General features: G+C 42.6%; 1 protein-coding gene across 8 annotated transcripts in view; it reads left to right on the top strand.

Moving 5' to 3' along the window:
- Positions 1-19,470, top strand: part of SYNE2 (spectrin repeat containing nuclear envelope protein 2) — a 179,345-nt gene that overhangs the window by 9,441 nt on the left and 150,434 nt on the right. For 7 of the 8 annotated variants that reach the window (XM_085580893.1, XM_077783923.2, XM_085580894.1 and 4 more), the window contains one exon: positions 12,149-12,275. In XM_085580893.1, coding sequence (XP_085437019.1) covers positions 12,149-12,275 — 127 coding nt within the window. Of the gene's footprint in view, positions 1-1,717; positions 1,857-12,148; positions 12,276-19,470 lie in introns of those variants that run through there. The other variant, XM_085580895.1, reaches the window with a different exon arrangement.

Raw genomic sequence — 19,470 nt, 5'->3', positions numbered from 1 at the left:
TTTTCAAGGTCTCACATCAGGTTAATGGCAGAGGTGGAAGCAGTGAGGGCACTGTGGGCTCCCAGGGGTGTGCTCCGAGCTCCTCACAGCTGCCTTGCACTCTGCTGTGCTCCTGGGGGTGATGCTGGCTCTGGCTCTCGGTGGTGGATGGCACCTGGCAGGTACTCACTTCATTTGGCTGGAAACCTTCTGCAAAATTATGTAGGCTCATCCTCCTTTCCGTGTCCTTTCTCTTGCAAAAAATCAATAGTTCAGGCACGATGCTGAAGTATTGTGCACCCAGGAGGCTGCTGAGAGTGATTGTGTGTGCTCTCAGTCACAAGCACACTTGTGACTGAGCGTAAATGTTTTTTACCCTCTTTACCTTTTTTACACTACACTTTACCTCGGGGTAAAGTTCAGTCTTGTCCTGATGTGTGGAAGCTTTTTAAGCAGACACGTCTAGAGCATGCAATAATAGATCTAAATGCAAACCACAGGGAGCCACATCCTGGTCACCTCAGAGGTGTTGCTGCCACCATTGTGTTGTTTAGCAGTCTGGAAAAGAAATCACCAGCCTCTTGTAGCAAAAGCCTATCTGAGCTGGTAAACCAGGTAGGCTAAGGATAAAATTCCTCTAGTGTGGAGAACTAGTTCACAATAGAAAGACTTCATTTGCTAAATGAGCTAAATGTCAAGGGAGAGAATATGCTGAAGAAATTTGCTTGTGTAGCAGAGATGTGAAGCACAGGCAGGTACTGAGTGTTAAATGGATCCTGTGCACGTCTGATTCTAGACAAATACCAGACTATTCTATCTTTCCTGATACCTGAGAAAGAATATGATAGCCATGAAATAGAAAGAATGTGTTGTATGAGCCAGAATTTGATTCCTAAAGTTCTTCTTAGGGGGTCTGTGGGTGAACTCTGGGAGGTGAAACAGATTGCATTTTGACCCTGGAGAGAACTAAAGAGAGGAGGGAAAGAGCAAATTATTAAATAAGAGCTGGGAGAAAAGCCAGTCTCCAAAAATAAACTTTGAAGATCAATTCCAGGTATTTCCTGGCATTGTCATCCTGATTCTTCAACTGCTCAGCCTGTAACAAGTGGTTTCACAGTTAAGGCTGACAGGTTTAGAGTTGTTTGGTAGGCTTTTTTGTTTTTGTTTTTTTTGTTTTTTTTTTAAAGAAAAAGAATGTATGATAAACAGTTTGCAGTGTTGTGTCTTATGCAAAACTGGGTGGAATGTTGATGATGAAATACCCCTGGGATGGAGAAAGCAGAGCTTGTTATTGTAAGAGGGAATCAAGAGCAGGACTGGTTTTGTTTCGGATAAGTGAAAAGTCTGGATTTTCTTCCCAATTACATGTCCAGGTCACCTCAGGAGTTCCTCAGGGGGTGGAAGTGGGTATCTGTGCAATTTAGTGTGAGCAAACAGTGCTCCTGCAGAGGGATTGTGCCGTCCTGGTGCTGTAGGTAGCCTTGGAATGGCTTTACAGATAATGTTGGTGAGTGAAGGCATCCCCTTTGCAAAGCTCAGAGGTGACTCTGGACGTGTTTCTTGCAAAAATTCTGCGAGAAGCAGTCCTGGAGCTCACTGTACTGAAAGCCAGTGTGTGAATTGTGAGGAAATTGAAGCATATCCTGTTCCAAGGGCTTGTGCTGGTGATCACACACCATCTCCCTGCTGGGGTTTCATTCTGGATGGTGACTCCTAGAGGTGTGTCCTTAGAATCTGTCCAGAGGCACGCCTCGGTGGGCTGGAGCTGGCTGGGGCTGGGGCTGGCTCATGTCTTACCTCACCTGCTTGGCCCGGGACAGGATGGAGCAGCAGCTCTGCTTACCCAACACAGCTCTGGTGCTTGACTGGACTTGTCTGTAAGTAACTTTTGCTGGTGCCTTTCAGCCAGGGAGATGCATGGGGCTTACGGGCATCTGTCCTGGTTTGTCTGCGTTGTAAAAAAATCCTGATTCTCAGAGCAAGCAGCCTGGACAACCCGTGATTCAGACCTGGATGGGAGGACTCTTGTCACCCTGAGTGTGCAGAAGTGGAATCCGTGATATAAGTAAGGCATTCTTTAATCTCAGCTGCTTCTAATTTGGAGTACTTGGCTTTGCAATTCCACCGGTATTTTAATTTTTTATTTTGTATAGCAAGAAGAGTTTATTCTAGCAGTTTAGTGTGCAACACCAAGGTCTTTCTTTTGAGCTGTCTATGAGCCCTTTTGCTGTTTGGTCTTCTCTGGCATCAGCACTGGCAGGAGTAACAGTGTTTGGCCAGGTTTTCACTACACACACACAAAGTTAATCTAGAAGCTTGAAACAGTGCTATAAATCAGAGAAGTACCTCTGTGGGTTTTTTTTCTTTCCCCTAAAGCAGCTAATTCTTTCAAAGCAAAGACAAAGATATTTTATTTAAGTGGTAAAGGAAAGTGCTTTTCTTAGTGGAGAAGGTCCTGAACAGTCAGTGTGGGAGATGCCACTGTCGAGGGGCCCCTTTCGTACGTGCAGAACCAGCACAGGCAGGCTGTGCTTGTAGAAAGGCTGCTCTGCCCACAGACCTTGAAGTACGTGGGACAGAAGGCATAAAACAAACAAACAAGACCCTGAACTAGCACTTAGAAGGGAATTTTCAGCTGGAAGAATTATAGGGAGATGACAAACTGATTCTTTGGAGAGGCAACCCCTCCAAGTCAGAGGAGAGGTGTGCTGGGGAAGCATAGTAGCTTGCATTGCTGGAGCCTTGATTGGACATGCTTGAGAGTGAAGCTGATGAATTCACAGCTGCCAGGCTAGGACCTATCATTTAAATTGTAATTTGCCCTTCAAATTTGGCAAGCTTCGTTTGCCATTTGCTTGACAAATCTCTTTTGTGTTTTTTTTTTCTGCCCGTGTAAAACAGTGAGCGCTGATGGAGAGAGCTGCTTGCAGTAGATTCCTTTTCTCTGCTATATTTAGTGGTCACAACAAGTTTGTGATCCTTGCAGGAATACTGCCAAAGCAGATGGGTTTAACTTGAGACATGCCCTTACTCCTTAGGATCTCAAATCTATGGTGCAGTTCACTTTCCTCCCCTTTCCTGGCTCTGTCTGCGAGGTCTGTTGTGCAAACATTGCTCTGCTGCTTCCAGGGATTCTGCTCAGTCAGAGCAAGTCCCTGCTTCAGTGGAAACTCCTGTGTTCAGATTGCCACTATCCCTAGTGGATTTCTCTTTTCCTTACTTCCTAAAAGAGATTACTGCTCTTCAGGAAGGTCTTTCTGAACAGTGTTATCATTTAATTTAGAAACTGCAAGCCTTTTTATTGCTTAGGAGAGCTTTACTCAACAGAAAAATGTGTGTGTTACCATCTGTTTCCTTTATTTGGGGAGAAAGGGAATTGGGAAGGAAACATTTGTATTCTTCAAAGGCAGTATATTACTAGGAGCCTATTTCTCATGAATATCATGCCATTAATGCCAAGCAGGTGTAGTTGTCACATATTGCTATTTTAAATACCTTTACCACGTCAAGTGTTTCCTGTGTGTCTGTATTAAAACACTGACTTTCAGTCGCAATCCAAGGGAGGGAGACACTTGTAAATCAGAAGAACAACTTACTGCAATGCTTCTTGCTTGGTCAGCGTAGGCGGTGCAGCCCAGTTTGTTCCGCTCGGGCGTGAGAGCTGAAACTCTGTGTGACTGCAGGCCATCCTTCCCGCCCCCTTCCCGTCCCTTCCCTGCTGTACAAGCGGCCAGGAAGGCTGAGGAGGGGCTGTGGGAGCCGGGCAGAGCGCGGCTCTGGCGCTGGGAGCTGCACAGCTGAAGGCTGTGGGTCTGTCTGCGCCCCGCCGCCCACCCTGCGCCCTTTCCTGTAGGGAACGCTGGGCTCCAGGACTGTGTGGGTGAATGGAGGTCTCTGAAGGCTGCTCTTGGGGTATCAGGTTTGTTAGGGATGGAGAAAGGTCGAGGCTTGAGGGGATGGGAGAGGGGAGAGACAAGAGGATGCTCTAGGAAAGGGTGGAGGTCCTATGAGGGGGAAGATCCAAGAGGGTGTCTCGCCCCTTGGAGCCCCTTATCAAGGGGCTTCAAGGTGGGCTGGAACAAGGCTTGGGCCAATGGGGTTACAGGCACTTGATGTTTTAGGGGAGGGTTACAGGTGCAGGGTGAACCGTACATTTTGGGGGTTGAGATGGAACAGTCCATTTGACTTTTGGACTTATCTGTAGGTAAGGGTATCATCCAGCCAGTACGGAAGATTGTTTTCATCCTTGCTGTATTATTTATGAATAATCATGTTTATCCATCCTTCCCAACACTTTCCCCTTCCCGGAGGTGGCCAGGCACAGCGTGGCTACAGCCTGAGCCCAGCTAGCCCGGGCAATCCTCCTGGTAGGGCTGTCTGTCGTGGGAAAAGGGAGAGAGGCTTGTAGGAGTGACATGACAGCAATTGCCATCTTGCTGCCTGCTTTCCCAGTTCTCGTGGCACGTGGGAGGAGGTCGTGTCTGTGCACTGGATGTGGTTCCCAGGTACAGCACGGCTCCAGAGCCAGCCCATGTTTCTCACGTTGTTTTTGTAATAACCCTTCCCACAGCCCCGTTATCTGCAGCAAAGTGGCCTTGGAGCTGCTCTGGCTGCTGGGGGAGTGCAAGACCAGTCCCTGCTCTGGAAAAACTCTTCCATGCTGGCCTCGCAGCAACAGATGAGTGGCTTTTTGGCATAATTGGAGGCTTACGGGCATTGCACAGGTGGTTTTGGGCTGGGGTGTGCTCATGAGCTTTGTGTTTTGGAGATGAATTGTTGCCCGAGCAGTTGATGTTGATGGAGGCATGAAGTCACCGTGGTGTTTTTGGCTTCCTGCACAGCAGTGGACTCTGGGGTGATCGAGGTTTATGGCATCAGCCTCCTGAGCCTCCAGGCATTCAACACTCCTCTCTTTTACCTTAACAGCTGTGATTTTAAGTCCTAAGCAGTTCTTGTGTTCCTTAACAACGTGGAAATTCTTGGAAACCAGTTGAAGACTGTATTGTTTCCGTAATTTTACTCAGTGTGCTTTGGCACTGCCTTCCCACTTGGGAACAGATAAATGTGAGATAGGTTCTTCTTCTGGGGGCAAGTGATTGCATTGTGCTCCTCTGTGGGTCAACCTTTGTGACTGTGTGAACAAGGCTTAACTCAGTTAATAAAAGCATTTCTCTCTGTGTGTGTTAACATCAGCATGGAGTGAGTGCAGTTTTCAAACTGTGTAATTGTACCAGGATGACTGATATATTACCACCCCCCCAAAAAGAGAAAAGGTCAAGAAAGACACTTAGTTAACAGTGTTTTAAAATTGATTAACACAATAAGAAGATCCATTGTGCTTCTGTAACAGGAAGTGTTACCGATGTGTAAATCAAAGACAAACCAGCAGCATTTGCTGGCCTTCAAAATGGTGTGGCTTTTGTATACTCATATGCTTCTGCTGGCTGGTTTTCAAAACCTATAAATAGATCACTGGGAAGTCCCTTATAACAAAAATGTACTGCTGCTGCTTGTAATAAATAAACTTATAAGAGCTGCCTTGGTCTTCCTCTTTGGAGCAGTCCTTACTTGTCCACTTGGTTTCAGAGCATCAGATCCCATGAAGCAAGATCATTTCTGTGGCAGAGGGTTGCAGCTTCATGTTCAGCTCTACACCTCCTGAAGATCTTGGTTTCTGTGGGCTTGGTGTCTTGCAGATCTATCTAATGCTCTCTTGGCTTGGTTCTACCCCAGCAGAGTTGTTCAGTCTTTTCCAAGCTTTTCTTTTTTGGATTCCTTCATCTCCAGCCACTGATAGCATAAGAGTACCCAAGGCCAGGCTTATTTCAGCTTCATCCCAGGCAGTGTGGAGTCTCTGATGCCACATGAACTAATACCACTTATTAAAAGACTGGCTGATACCCATCCGAGTGCTGTTGGTGTTATGCAGGATCAGGAGGCTGTAGCCTCTTTTCTGTATCACCTTCAAAGGGATGGAAACCTAATGGAAGCACTTTTTTTCCTCCAGGGAAACACAGAGAATATGTCATTGTTGCATACTGGAAGATGACAATTATTTTTCTGCCAGACATAGCAAAGTTGTCAATTCCTCAAGGGAGGAAGTGAAGGTAGATATGTCAATGATGCTGTCCTGATTTTTGCCATCCTGAGGAATCTGGCTTTGAAGGGAGGGGGATCAGCATGTTTTCTGTGTGATCACATTCCAGTTTGGAGTGTGATACAATCTGAGATGGTCCAGAAGAAAGATGATGGCAAGCGCTTTAAAGGTGGAAGGGATGAACTTCAGTTTGGAGTAGGATCTTAAAAGATAAAAGTGTTTAAATGCAAAGGTGATAGAAAATGCATCCTTTAAACAGACCTTTCTCCCCACCACTGAGTGAAAATGTGGTGAAAGTATTGTAAGTGAAGTCTTTAGGAGAAAGCAGGAACATCAAAGTGCTGTGTGAACTTCTCAGAGTTAACAGAGGTGTGAGTACATGAGAAGTGATGGGAAAAGAAAATATTATAATTGAGTGAAAAACAAACAAACTTGATGTGGGGTTTCCTGTGATAATTATTTAGGTCATGGGCTCATGACTTGGATGCCAACAATTTGCCTTTAGGGAGGCTCTGTCAAACTTACAGAAAAATAGCTTATCAAAAAAAAAGGTGGCTCAGTAGCACCAAACTTACAGAAAAATAGCTTATCAAAAAAAAAGGTGGCTCAGTAGCACTTTGCAAGGCTCAAGACTTGCACTTCTGAATGTTCCTTCTTTCTGAATGTAAAATAAACAGACATCTTTGTTAATAGCCAAAAAGGAAAGTGTCTTCAGTTGGTCAGCCCCATGGAGCTCTACTTCCCTTGGATTGGTTGACCAAAGATAAAAATCTGCCGTTTCTGTTCATGATGTTGGCTTGGCTCAGTGCGTGAGTAATAATAATCTGTTGCTAGGAACAGACTTCAGTTTACATGGAGAGGCCTCTGTGGAGGGCAGGTCTTTGAGTCCCTGACTGGCTCATAAATAATCAGTGGCACTTCAAAAGAGGAAAAGTAAAAACAAGCGGTTGGAGATGCCATGAAAAGATGTCTGCAATTCTTATTGCAACACCAGTGGAAAGCATGTAGCCAACATAATTGGGAAAGTATGGGGCATGGATCTCCAAAGGCAAAACCAATGAAGCAGGGATTTACTAACAGTGGGTTGTAATATTCAGCTACCTCTAGCTGGGCTTGTTTGAAAGGTATCTGCTGCTTTCAGCTTTTAGGGGTGCAAAACTGAGCTAATTTGACAGCATATGATTTTTCAAGACTGGCTCCTGGGGAAGGCTGTGAGGGTACATCTGTGCAGGGACATGCACAAGTTAGCTGTAAACTTGGGGGGTAAAAAGGTTTTTACCTGGGACAGCATGGAAAATACTAATTTACTTTGCTTCCTAAATACTGTGCACAGCTGCTTTGTAGAGGTAGCTTTAAATTAATTGATGAAATAGCCATTTCCTGTTTTGGCTGTAGTTACAGGCATTGTTTTTTGAAGATGGTTTAACTGTAAGGAGCGTGCTGTGTAACTGCTGGGTTTTCCATGCCATGGAATCTTGCCATCTGTGGTACTGGGAGCAGCTGAAAGCCAAGGTTTGCAAACCACCCTGATCTGAACTAATGTTAAGGCTGTGAAATCCTTTCTAATGAATCCTCTAAATCCATCTGAAACTTTTTTCACCCTTTCTTCTGAGATAAGAATGTCCTTACAAAGACCCTGCTTAAGGAGAGCATTTCTTAGGTCTCATTAGGACTGGAGACCAGGTATTTAAATCAGTGTTGTCTATTCTTATGATAATGGAATGCAAAGCCTGGGAATGATTATTTTCAGGTTATTTCCTTGAGATTTGCAATCTGCTACTTGCTCTTGGGTTTCTCTCTTATTAGTGTTTCTATGTGTATATGTTAATGCCCAGGATTTTCTGCAATCTGCTGGCTAATATCAGCTGAATTTGGTAAAGGAAGAGAAATGACACTAGAATTGACATGGTGCAATTGTGCTGATATAATTTCCACCAATATTTTTAGGTACTTGTTGTGCAAATAGCTGGAGAGGTAGAGGAAGAAGGGTTTGAGTCTTAGGTGTGCCCTCATCACAGGGATGCTTTTGTTGATGGTTTAACCATTTGATCTGAGGATTGAGCCCAGGTGGCCAAGAATTTGCCCCTTTGGAGAACATCATGGAAAGCTTTCTTCTCCAGGAGGACTTTGCTAATGGCACCTTTCTTGTATGACTTTCCCTGCGTTGAAGAAAAGATGCATTTGCACAATGGTGCAATTCACATAAATTAATCCACGGGAAATGAATCCACTGGAAATAAGATCCAAGTGTGCCTGGAACTTCTCTTTGACTCTGTGATACTCACAGGCTATCCCAAGGCGAAAGCAGTTAATGCTTTCCCACATTAATGCTAGATTCTCCAGGGAGAGGGAAAGACAAGGTCATTCCCTTCACCTTTGCTTTATCCCCAGTGACAAAGTGTAGTTTGAAAGCATTTGATTTATTTTTCGACACTGTGGGTATGTGTTTCCTAGTAGTCCAGCATTTCTTGGAGGGGAAGGGATTGGTTTAGCTCTGCAGCGCATTGAGTTGTTATGAAACAAAATAACTGAGTTAAATATGAGGTAGGAAAGATGATCCTTCCTACTGCCAGTGAAAACCATTGCTGGTTGGTGGTTTTAGACTCTTGAAAGCTTGATTGTTTTAGATTCTAAGGGGGCTGTGATGATATAGTTACAGTGGACAATGCTGTATTTGAATGAAATTTGGGGCAGAGAGGTGGACAAAGTAGACATATTATCCCTGTATAATCTCTTCTCAGACAATCTGTACCTTGTACCTTTTAAAGAAGACTAATCCTTGCAGGTGTGTCCTCCAAGACTGTGTTTGTGTCTCCCCTTCAAAGCAGCTGTGGAGTCTTCTCTTGGGGCAGGGCAAAATGCATGTGCTGTGTTGGATGGTGAATTGAGGGTTTGAGGGACATGAAAGCTTTAACATAAATTTACCTGTTATTAGCTGTGTGTCTTCATAACCTGCACTGTGAATTCATTGAGTGGATGTCTGTGTTTAAAGAAAACTGTTTAAAATTTCTCATCCTTTTGGAAAGGAGGCCATAATTGACTTTAAAAGAATATAAGAGCATATGCTTTTCCTTACTTATGATCGTGTGCTGTAATTTAAGTTAATTCATTAATAAATTAAGTAACAATTAAAGTTTATTCCTGCTTTAGACCTTAATATATTTTCTGCTTTGAAATCCTAGAAGTTTTATTAGCTTTAACTACTTCACTGGTTAGAGATCTGAACTGATTGGGGTCCCATTACATGAAGTGCAGTGAAGCACATAAAAAGAGACACTGTGTTGTTGCTGTAGCTGGCAAGGGTTGGGCGCAGAGGAGGAACAGTCACAGAAACGTTAAAAATACACTTTGTGTTGTTTATGAAATGTCCATCAGAGTTGTTCAGGCTCTTGCATACTTTCCTGTTAATATAATGGAATTTTAATGCCAAATCCTGCTCCTTTTCTCTGGACTGTGCTGCTAGTGACTCTAGCATCATGCAGGTTAGTTGGATGTAAATTGGCTCTGCCCATGTCACCATCTCAAATGTGGATGCATTGAAGTTGAACAGATATGGAAGTTTCCACTGTTTGGGAGTTTGTTTACATACTTCCCACTTGGGCCATTTGTCATCGTCTTCAAGGTGGTGATCAAAAAACCAAATTCAAGACTTAGTCATACCCAAAAAATATTAGGGCCACCTGACACTTTGTGTTTTCAGATTTTGGGTTTTTATTGCTTAATCTTAAGAGAAAAAAGAAGGGATCTTTTTTCAGGAACAATTGCCTTGCCTTGGGCATAGCTGTGAGCACTGGATTCTTGCTTAGCCATTGCCCATCCTCAGTTCCTGTAAAATCCCAGTATTTATTATAGAATTCCAGATCGGAAGAGACCTCAAAGACCATCTTGTCCAATATTTTGTGCTAAAAGCATGGTCCAGACGGGATGGCACAGCATCCTGCTCTGTCAAATCATAACAGTGCCAATGTTGTGGAATCCACCACTTGCCTGGGGAGATTAATCCAATTAATGATTGTTCTGTGAAAAATTTTCCTCTTGTGTTTAATCAAAATCTCCCTAGCTATAACTTGTACCCACTACCACTTGTGTTTTCCATGTGACTCCTTGTAAATAGGGGGTTTCCATCCTCTCTGTGGGCACCCTTCAAACACTGGAACATGGTGATAAGGTCTCCTCCTTAGCCTTCTTAAGGCTCAGCAAATGCAGTTTTCTCAGCCATTTCCCCACACAGGCCTCCCACTCATCTTTGTGCCCTTCTCTCTCCAGCCTGTCCACATAATATTTTGTACAGCGTGGTCCCAAACTGCCCCCAGTATTCCAGGTGTCCTAGCAAGTGCTGAGCAAAGTGGGACAGTGATTTCTCTCTCTCTGCTGGTGATGCCCTTGTTTGTGCTGCCCAGCATTTTGTTGGCTTTCTTGGCTAATTTAGATAGATACCTTATGATTTCCATCACAACCTCAAGGCTTGGCTAGTTTATATCACCATGTTCTTGTGCCAGCCAAAGATCAAATCAGTCCTTTTCCTCCTATTTTTGCTTGCTAGGAAAGCCAAATTCTTGTAGAGTATGGGTTTTTTGATTATCCAGAGAGGTCTGACCTTTACCTGCCCCAGCTAGAACTCCCCTTGCTCACCTCTGGTGCCTTGAGTTGCAGTTGTAAGTGTTGGTGACTTGCAGAAGTGCTGCATGGTCACTGCAGCAGCTGGAATCAGTGTTTCAGTCATATCAGCTAATATCTATTTCTCTGGAAATCCAGAGAGTTTTTTTGTTGCCTTTTTTCTCTCTGTCTGGCCTTTGCTTGTCATCAGTAAAGTGATGTCCCATGGCAGGGGGGTTGGACTGATGGTCCCTTGCAGCCCAAAGTGTGCTGTGATTCTAAAAGTGGGTACCTGGTCTCACTTACATAGGTGCTGTAAATGTGAATTGACTGATGTCTGTGAAGTGTTCAGGTGCTGGGGTGGTGAATGCCATAGAAAATCTTGTGAGGGATTCAATAATCCTGTCATCAGAGCAGCTCTTGAATAAAGCACAAGGACACACATTGTTCTGAGTGAGGAAAGTAAAATATTGAAGAGCTCCTCATGTTTTCCTTTCTGCTCAGTGAAGGAGAAAGAGAGTGAGGAAAAATAGTATAGAGTGGAGTAAACAAAGGCTGCCTTATGATTCATGTGCACGAGGGAATGGATGTAAGAATTTCTCTGGCATTCCTTAATGTTGTATTTCCTGACTCATCTATTCGCGCCCTTTATTTTGACATATTCTTGGTGGATGAGTTATTAATATATGGTGTGGAAATCCTAGTGCTTCTGGTGAAAAGGTTACAGCTGTGTAGGTAACAAAGCTTGTTTAAGAATAAGCCCTTAATTAAATTTCAGCTCAATTCCTTTTTCAATTTGTTTAACTTCTGGGTTCTTGGTAGAAATAATATCTTAAGCGTCAACTTCTTCCTACAGCGGCAAATTGAATAATACTGCAGAACAAGGATCACCTGTAGTTTTTTAACGAAGATACAGCATATTGTTTTCTAAAGTTGCATTAGGGATAGGGGAAGTATCCAGGCAGAGGAAAATGGAGGAGTTGGAAGAAGAAACTCTTTCATGGAGTTTGACAGCAGTTGTGTTAATTGTCATATGGTAACTGCTGCATTTTCATTTCATCTTAATCTTTGCAGATTCTGCCTGAATTGTTTCCATTCTGTAACAATTATCCAGGCAAGAAGGGAGAACTGAAAAATTCAAGTACAAAGATTAAAAAAATGAGTTTTGGCAGCTACTAGTCTGCAGAATGCACTGTGAGCTTTTGTCACCTTGGCTTTCTCAAAGAAAGCAATGGTGTTTGAATTTTGCTGATCCTGGTGCTTTTGTTTTCATGGCAAGACCCACTGGGATCCTGGTTTGTATTGTGGAGTGCTGCTGGCCACTGCTAGAAAAGTTTATTTTGTATAAACTGAAGGAACAGCTGACCAAAGGAGGAAAACCACAAACAAAAGTGTATCTTGGTGCCACATCATCATTGAGGATCATCAATTCTTATGTAAAACTGTACTGATTTTCTTCTTTTTTTTATTTTGTAGTATAAAAAATTTCAGTTTGGAAATTTAAGAATCACCATAGAATTCAATATGGCATCAGAGCAGTCATCTGCATCAACAGAGGAGCAGGCTTCCTCTGAAATAGATGATCTCCATCTAACGCTGCAAGGTAAGTCACTGAAGTTTTCTGTGCCTTTTTAATTTAGATTTTTGTCAGAAATCTGTGGCTGTTTGTACAAGTTGAAGGGGAATTCTGAGAAACCTGTTTAAACTGGGGTAATGGTGAATGTCTGTGCTTCTTTGCAGATGTTTCTGTGTTTCAGGAGAGAGGCTTCAGCAGGGAAATGACAGATAAGCCCTTGTAGTACTTTCTCGTGATATTTTCAGATCTATTGCCTTTTTTGGTACTGATGTGCTCACTGGTTCTTATGCTTTGTTATTCAGAATACATGTTGCTGTAAACTGTTTGGAAAGGAACCACCAGCATGAAAACAAGCCAGTTCATTATTTTCCTTGTTTTCTGCTTGCTGACACTTAGGTGGTTGCATTAAGCTGTCTTAATGAAGCTATTTCCTACACTACTATTTTATTAATTTGTTTTTTTGTTTTAAACTACTATATCCCAGTGGGGATAAGTGGGGATAATTTTTGTGGCTTCTAAGAAAATTTCTTACGGTTAAGTCTTTGGTTCTTACTTGTCATGTGTTATAACTTATTAAGGAAGCAGTCAGTGCTGATTTTTAATTATTTCAGTTTAATGTCATCTACGTGGACAGTTAAATGATGATGAGTGCATCTGCACTGGCCTCTCAGAGCTTTTGGGCTTTCCTTACTTACATGCTGAATTTTCTTCTGTAAGAATTTTCTGTGAAGCTTGGCTTTGCTGTGAATATATTCATGGAGGCTATCAAGGGGGCTAGTCCAGGCAGCAGGATTAGCCCTGCTGAAAAGCTTGGTTTTGATGTGTTTAGAGCCTGGTCCATCCTAGAATGGATGGACTAACTCCTGTTTCCACAGAGCTGTTTCCTTTTAAGTCCTTTGCAATGAAATTTCCGTGGTGCTTGGTGGAGAGCAAATATGTTGAAAACAGATGGTGCAAAAGAATATTCTGCCAAGTCACTTGTGTGATCCATATTTGCACTAATGCTGTTGTTGAAGCCATGTGTTTTGATGAGTGAGTGTTAATAGCAGTCCAAAGCTAAGTGTCTTTAATGGTGAATTTTCCTCTGTTTTGCTTCGTTATTGCATTTTCAGGAGAATAAGCAAAAACTAGTAGCAGACAGGAGCTAGTCTGACTTTTGCACCGAGCACAGCCTGTCAGACACGCATTTGTTGTGCCAGTCAAACTCAGCCTTGGGTAGAAAGGCTGAGAGTGCTGTTGTTGTGAAACAGATTTGGAAAACACTCTTCAGCTTGAAGGCAGATTTGAAGTTACATGCCATTTCTAGGGCAGGGATTTACTTTCAATTTTTTTTTCCCTGAAAAGCCAGGTTGACGTTTATGTTGGAAAACAATTGAGTTTTTTTGGTCAATATTTCATTGAAGGAGCCCTGCTTAGTAAAATTGAAATTACTGTATTATTGTTATTATTACTTTGCTGTAATAAATGGAGGTCTTAGATTGTGCTGAAAGAACACACGACAAATCTTGTGCTCAAGCTCTCTGTCCTCGACTGTTGTAAAACATCCAGAGATATCCCTTAGACGTGACATGAGCAATTTTTTGCAGTGATTGAAGACACAACAAATGGTACTGACACATTTCTGTGTGTGGAGCTGTGGCACTGCAGCGTCTGCTCAGGGGTCAAACCAGCAAATGGCAATCCAGCTGTGAGGAAGCACCAAAGACACGCTCCCTGACATGACATATAGGGACCATTAGCAGCTCTGCTCACAGATCTGTGGTTGCAAAGGTCAAATAAGAAGAATAGGGTCACTCAAGGAAACAGGTTTTTCCATTAATAGGAATTTGGGATGAGATCTGCGAAGCAGCTGGCGATACTGACTGCTTGAAATCAATGAGAGAAATTTCAGATTCAAGAATAGTTGCTTATAGCTATCAGAAAAGCAGCTTACATTTTGTGTGACTGCAGGTGGGTGCAAAACTTGCTATGATCTCCTTTTTCAAATTGCTGGGATATAGCTTCAAAGAATATGTCCAGTATTGTAAAACACAGCCTAACAGGAGACATGCATAAGGGAAAAAGCAGGAGTGAGATCTAGTCTGGATATAGGCTAGATATATTTTAATCTACTTTTTAATTCTTTGTGATCCATCCTTCCATTATTCCTGAAAGGCATCCCATGGGGATAGAGCACTTGTCTAGTCTGGTTAATTCGGACAAGATCAACTTAATATGTCAGTTAGTTTGGTCATATCATTAGCTTTATTTTAAATCATTAGCTTTATTTTTTTTTCCTCTCCTACCATGTGTAGGTATGTTATCTTAGTTATGTTTGACTGTTATTTAAGTCAGTCTTCTGCAAGGACAGCACTTTTGGGAAGAAAAAGAAGGAAAAGCTAATCTTTAAGTAATTAGTGGAGAGTTTACTACTTATTAGTCCTAATTATTATAGAATCCCTAATAATTTATGAGTAGCTGGTTAATTGTGTAAAAGCTTGTTAGTGGGTTTTTAGGTAGAAGACTATTCAAAGGTGAATATTCACTTTCCTTAATAGTGTTTGGCCTAGAAGATGCCATGAAGAAATTCACTGTAAAATAGGTAATAATGTAAATTAGTTCTCAGTGCATCTTTCTTGTCAGTTAATTACTTTAAGGAGACTTAATGAAGCCTGAAAAGCATGAAGAAAATAAGTGAAGAAATGAAAGCAGTATGTTTTGTAATGCCCCCATCTCCAGACAGTAAAGATAGTCACAAAATAATGAGGCTGAAGTAAAAAGCTGCAAGAATATTAACCCTTATATATGGGTCTTTTCAGATTTATGTATTGCTCTTTAACCTTTACCAGTTTTCAAGCTGATATCCAGATGAAAGTAAGTTACCCCTTCTCTCCCTGCCAAGAAAATGGAGATTGCTATGAAAATGCATGATGTCATGAACTGGCAGGCTTCTTTTATTTTTTTTTCCCTTCCCTCTGTCCCAGATGTTATAATAACATTTAATCAGATTAAGGTCAGCATTATCTGGGCCATTTCCTTCAGCACCTCTCTGCTTCTTCACAGTTTTCTGATGCAGCACAACTTGGAGCAGCTGCAGAATTGCTTTGTTGCAATCCTTGCACAGCCATGTAAAAGTGGAGGTGCAAAGCTTGGAGCTGGACCTATTATGGCTATATCCAGTGGGGGAATACTTAAGGGAAGGGTTCCTCCTGCCAGGCAACCTGCAAACATTTTGGTGAAGAGAAGATGCTCAACAGGGAGATGCTTCATTGCACCATGGGCCATGTTTGAAACCTGAAGTCACTTTTGGTGTAGGATGGAGCAGGCAGGAGCTCAGGGCTTGGCTGGCAATGAGCATGGGAGGAATAAAGCAGGATCCCTGTCCTGTGTCTCCTCCTCCTGTGTTTCCCTCCCATCACTGCATCACGGGCTGGCCCCAGAGAGGGTTCAGCCTGCTGCTCATCCTTCTGTGAGTTGAAGAGGCACAGTCAACATCCAGAATTACCTTTGGCTGCTTGAGATGAGGAGGCATGTCAGCTGCTTGGTAGGAGAAGGGTTTCCTGCAGAGCTTTGGGAGCTGCTGGAGATGGAGCCAGGCTCTGCTGCTGGGCAGGAGTGCGGGATTGCAGCGGGGGGAACGCGCGGCTGCCCGCGGCTGGGGGGCTGCAGCAGGAGCTCTGCAGGGTTTGTGCACCTTGGAGCCCCATTATTTCTTGCTTCTGGAATGTAAATCTCTACCTGTGGCAGGATTCAACCTCGATTTTTTTTTTTTTTTTTTTTTTTTTTTTGTCCCGTGCACAAATCCTTTCCTGTCTTTCCAGGGATAGCAAACAGATCCCTGTGTGTGGCACTTCCCACCAAGCCTGTACAGAACTCTGTTTTCCCTTTTATTTTCATGCTTGCTGAGCTAATTCAAACACAAGAGTGTGTTTTAGCTCTTGGAGTCTGGGACATGTACTTTTTCACTGTTTAATTTACTGCAGGGTCTTAATTTTTGGCTCCACTTACTAATCTGTGTGTGTGTGTTACTGTTTATTACTGTAACCCAAAGCATGATAATATAGCAATGTGGTTGTTACAGCTGAAGAGTTTTTACAAAGGACTGTTTTTGAAGAGAGTTTAGTGATAAAACATGAATGACAGTATTTTCATGCAGTTATGTCTAATCCTTCATGAATGATTTCAAATGTAATTGAAACTATGGAGATATGTACAGATAGGTTTTGTTGTGTGGCTTGTAGTAGATTGTACTCATCTCTGAGTAAAGGGGTGTATTTCTTTTTGAGACCCTCTTAATTCATCCAGAGTCAAGGTGAATTAATAATTCTTACCCAGCTTTTTTTTTGTTTTAACTCTGTATCTCATCTCATGGGGCTAATTGCCTACTGCAGCTACACTTTTTTCTTTTCTTTACCAGAACGATTTAAGAAAGTCCATTAAATGTTTATTACAATTTTATAAGAGTGACTTCTACAAAAAGCTCCCATAGGAGCTGCACAGAAATTGATTCCCAGTTTATGCTGCCTGGGTGAGGAGCTGCTCTGCAGTTCCTGTAACTGCACAGCTTCGTGGCATGTGACAGGGCTGATGGCACTGGAGAGGCCACTGACACATGACACTGCCTTGAAAAAATTCAGTCATGGGTATTTTTGTCTGCTTCACACGCCTAACATAAAAAAATAGATTGTATAGTTGCATAAAAGTGTTCTCTGCTAGGTAAATTGCAATTTGTTAAATGCATTATCTGGTGCACAACTGGTTAAATATTGGAATTAAAATGCCAAAGGATTGGATGGCTTCTGAGGCACCTGTGAGGTCACTACAGTCAGATCCCTGTTTCACTGTTCACTTTAAAATGTTAGAAAAGGCACTTGAATGTTTATCTTAAAAAGTATATTGATATGTAGATGATGTGACTTGGTACCTTTTAAGAATTTAATCTCCACCTGCCTATGCCCCTGAGTACTAAAAATCACTTTGTGGTGGCAGGGAAGACAGTGGTGATTCAGAGCAGGGCTGCTCCTGCATCCCGATGATGAGAACAGCAAAAAGGTTTAAGACAGCCAGGAGGGCAAAGCTTGGTGTGAAAACACTTTCTGAGTTAGCAGCACTTGTGGTAAACTCGACAACTGGCTTTCAAAAGGAAAAGGAGGATGAAAGGAGTAGTGCAGAATTTTCACTTGCTTCACTGATGTGGTAGTAGTGATTTATTTAATATTTATGTAATATTTGGATTTGAAAAGAACCATTCCTCCTGTAGAGGTATTTTCCTCATCTTCATTGGGTTTTGGGTAAACTTCTCAATTTTGACAAAGAATTCTGTGTTTGTTTTTAATTGCTTAACACCATGTTGCTGAACATAAATGCTGGAAATAACTCTTTTCCTTGCTTTCCTGTCTGCAGAACATGAAACTGTTGCTGGGTGGAAGGGAAGGAACTTTACAAAGGGCTTGGGGGTTAATTGCTCACTCTCTCCCTGGATTTGCAAGTACTTAATTGTTCTTCTGATGGTTCCAGTCATTTAAAGAATGTACTTGCTTGGTGTATTAGTTCATACCAGCAGTACTCTCTTGAAAGAGCTCTCCTGGTTATCCCTGCTGCCCATCCTTTGGCTCATTCTCCTGTGCTGTCAGGGAGTGTGGAAATGGTTATTTTGAATGAAACTGAAATAAGGAAGGTGCTGTGGCTGTCTGTGGCCATTGGGGCTGGAGTTAGTCCAACACAACCTTTGTCCCTGCACACATGGTTGTGAACACACCGTGTTGTGAGCAGCAGCTCTCTTGATCTGTTGCTGATGAGCTCCCTGCACACTGCTGCAGACACAGCCTCAGCTGACCTCAGTGCTGAAAGGAAGATGTAAAAATATCATACACAAGAGGTAATTCCTAATTCATCCTGGTGAAACAGAGAGGAGATGACAGGCTTGTGCTCATTAAAGTGATTTCTTACATTTAGTTTTTTCTAAAAAGAGTCCATACAGTTGTAAATTGTTCACTGGCAGTGGTACACAAGTTGTTGTGATAGAAGAAATCATCTTTGCTGTTTGATGGCAGTGTTTGATGTCTGTGGATGGACAGGCTGCATCTGTTCTGCCGTGATTTGCTTCCCCCAGCTCCCTGCTGAAGGAGGAGATGGTGCTTTCCTTGGAGCTGCCATTCCCCCACCTCAGGAAGGGAGGCATGAAAGGCAGAAGGGGAGAGTAGACTAATTTTAAGTCTTGTTTTTCTTCTGCAGCACACTGTAAGGAAGGCTGAGAGTAAAACAGTGGCTGGCAGTGCTGCTGCTCTCCTTTCCCTCCTGGGAGAGTTCAGCACTCACATGGTCCCTGTGCTCCTAATGATCAGCCTGGCTTGTAGCACTTGTTGGTAGCTCATTAGTGAATAAAACAGTCATTGTCCAGCAGAGTGTATTGATTTTTGGCTATCCTACGTGACACATTGCTTGTATGTGTTAACACAACTCTTGTGAAATGTGATAGATTTGGGTATTTTCAGATTACCAGGTTCTTATTCTGTTCTCTCAGATACACTTTTTAGCTTAGTGAGTTTTGACCCAAAGTAAAGAGGATGATCAGGGTTTGGGGGGTTTTGTAGCTTTTTTATTCTAGGTCAGTGACATTTTGAAAACTAGGGCAAGAGAAAAACCAAGGTCAGTTAGAGTCCTACAAAAAGGCCTAACAAAGAATCCATTCACCCTCATAAAAATAAAAATCTGTATTAATTAACCACGTGGTAGAGATAAGAATTGGAGAGCTTGATTAAATCATTAGCACCTCTGAGCAGCAGTATTGGAGGGGGAGTTGGGAAGGAAAACACATTCAGCCTGAAAACTGCAATACAACTGCCTGCCAGGGTGCCAAGAGCACATCTGTACTGAGTGTGTGTGGTGTGGAAACCCTGACTAGCAAGCATGGAGTTCTGCTATTAATTTGGGAAGAGATTCTATTATTATTATTTGTTTGGGTAGGAAAAAAGGCACATTGCAGCAGAGGCAGCAGCTGCTTGGAGGACAGCCCAGTGGGTTGTGTTAGGTAGCTTGTGTTAAGTGTGGAATAACCACCTTGTGCTTTCACCACATGAGGCATTTGCCTGAGAGCCTGTGAATCAACACTTGCAGTATCTGCAGTCCCTATTGCATAATGAAGCATTTTAATAGTGTCTACCAAAACAAGGCCAAGTGTCTCATCCCATCCATCTGCAACCAACCTCAAATGCAAGTTCTTCGAATCAGCAGCAGCAGTGTG

The sequence above is a fragment of the Lonchura striata genome, chromosome 5 (genome assembly GCF_050655825.1).
Source record: "Lonchura striata isolate lonStrDom1 chromosome 5, ASM5065582v1, whole genome shotgun sequence".
Lineage (NCBI taxonomy): Eukaryota > Metazoa > Chordata > Aves > Passeriformes > Estrildidae > Lonchura > Lonchura striata.
Note: the sequence above shows the minus strand (reverse complement) of the source record. Positions and strands in the feature narration are given on the sequence as shown.